General features: G+C 55.6%; 1 protein-coding gene across 1 annotated transcript in view; it reads right to left on the bottom strand.

Moving 5' to 3' along the window:
* The window catches only part of wdr59 (WD repeat domain 59), a 21,889-nt gene that overhangs the window by 3,377 nt on the left and 17,053 nt on the right, over nucleotides 1-1,459 (bottom strand). Inside the window, exons 19-20 of the mRNA XM_017303087.1 lie at nucleotides 555-688; nucleotides 114-306 (exon numbers count right to left, since the gene is read on the bottom strand). Of these exons, the coding sequence (XP_017158576.1) occupies nucleotides 114-306; nucleotides 555-688 (327 nt within the window). The remainder of the gene's footprint in view (nucleotides 1-113; nucleotides 307-554; nucleotides 689-1,459) is intronic.

The raw sequence follows: 1,459 nt of genomic DNA, 5'->3' as shown, positions 1-1,459 counted from the left end.
GACCACCAGTAGACCACTGTAGGACCACCAGTAGACCACTACAGGACCACCAGTAGACCACTATAGGACCACCAGTAGACCACTACAGGACCACCAGTAGACCACTATAGGACCACCAGTAGACCACTACAGGACCACCAGTAGACCACTATGGATGGAGACTGGAGAGGTTCAGGTGGTGTGACTGCTTCTGAGAACCTGCGAGGAGATGGAGGTATGCTCACCTTGGCCAGGTCTCTGCGTCCCACTGCGAGTGCTGCTGCTGCGTTCTTCTGACACGTTTCCTGAATGTCGTTCATATTCAGACTGAGGAAGACAAACAGATGTTCAGGTTGGACGGCCCGATGGCGTCCTCCGGAGAGGACACAGTCTGTCATCCAGACTGTCCCTCAGCAGATGCAGCCACAGGCCCCCATCCTCACTGCGACAGATTGTAAGGGTTCTCTGTGAGGCGGACACTTGGTTTTGTATCCAGAGGATGGAGAAGACAGCTGGTTCCGGTCTGGGGACAGGGACAGTGTCTCTGGGGGACATGTGAGGATGCAGGGACTCACATGTAGCTCTCTCCCAGAGCCTTGTGCACAGGCAGCAGGCAGGAGATCTCCTGGATGATGACCTTCCCGGCCAGCTTGATGGGTCGGCTGCTGTACTCCGCTCCTTCCCGCTTCGTCTTGAAGCGCCGCGATTTCTGACGGAGACATGGACAGACAAGAGGACGGGGACGGCCGGCCGAGGAGACAAAACAGCAGCTGATTAAACGGCTTCAGGATCACAGCAGAGGCTGTTCACACCGAGTGTCCGGACCACCGGAACCACTGCAGGATCTCTGGATCCAGTAAGTGGACCTAAGGTGCACGGATGGGTCTAGCAGAACCGCGTTCTTTGGACCCGGTTCACCAGCAGGTCCAGGCTGCTGGTTCTGCTGACCTCAGAGTGAACATCTCATCAGCCTCAAGAGCCAAATTACTTCATAGCAGGTGAGACACAACTCACCTGGACAGGTCAAAGGTTAGTAAGGACAGCAGGCAGGAGTTACTGAGTTAGCTTAGCTTATGTGTTCAAAACGGACCAAGAACCACCCAGTCCAGAACCCCCGGCTCGGTTCTGCTCAGCTCAGAGGGAAAGGAGTTTCCCTGGAGCCTCTGTCATTATGTTGGGCCGGAAATTAAAGGCTCTTTATTTAAAGTGGTAAGACAGGAAAGCGAAGAGGCAAAGGTCACCAGGCTGGGAATCGAACCTGCGGCGGCCTTATGTGGGCTGTGCTTAGCCACTGCGCCACCACAGCACACCCAGCTGTGCTTAACCCAAAATGAAATATCTGGGTTTATTTGGGTCCATCAGAACCGAGGTTCTCCTTTGCTCACGGCCCGCCCAGCGAGGAACACAGCTCACTACCTGGGGTAAAACCGGACTGGACCGGACCGGACAGGACCGGACAGGACCGGACCGGACAGGACCG

Source organism: Poecilia reticulata, unplaced genomic scaffold, assembly GCF_000633615.1.
Source record: "Poecilia reticulata strain Guanapo unplaced genomic scaffold, Guppy_female_1.0+MT scaffold_181, whole genome shotgun sequence".
Classification (NCBI taxonomy): domain Eukaryota; kingdom Metazoa; phylum Chordata; class Actinopteri; order Cyprinodontiformes; family Poeciliidae; genus Poecilia; species Poecilia reticulata.
This window is presented reverse-complemented; position numbering and strand designations above follow the sequence as displayed.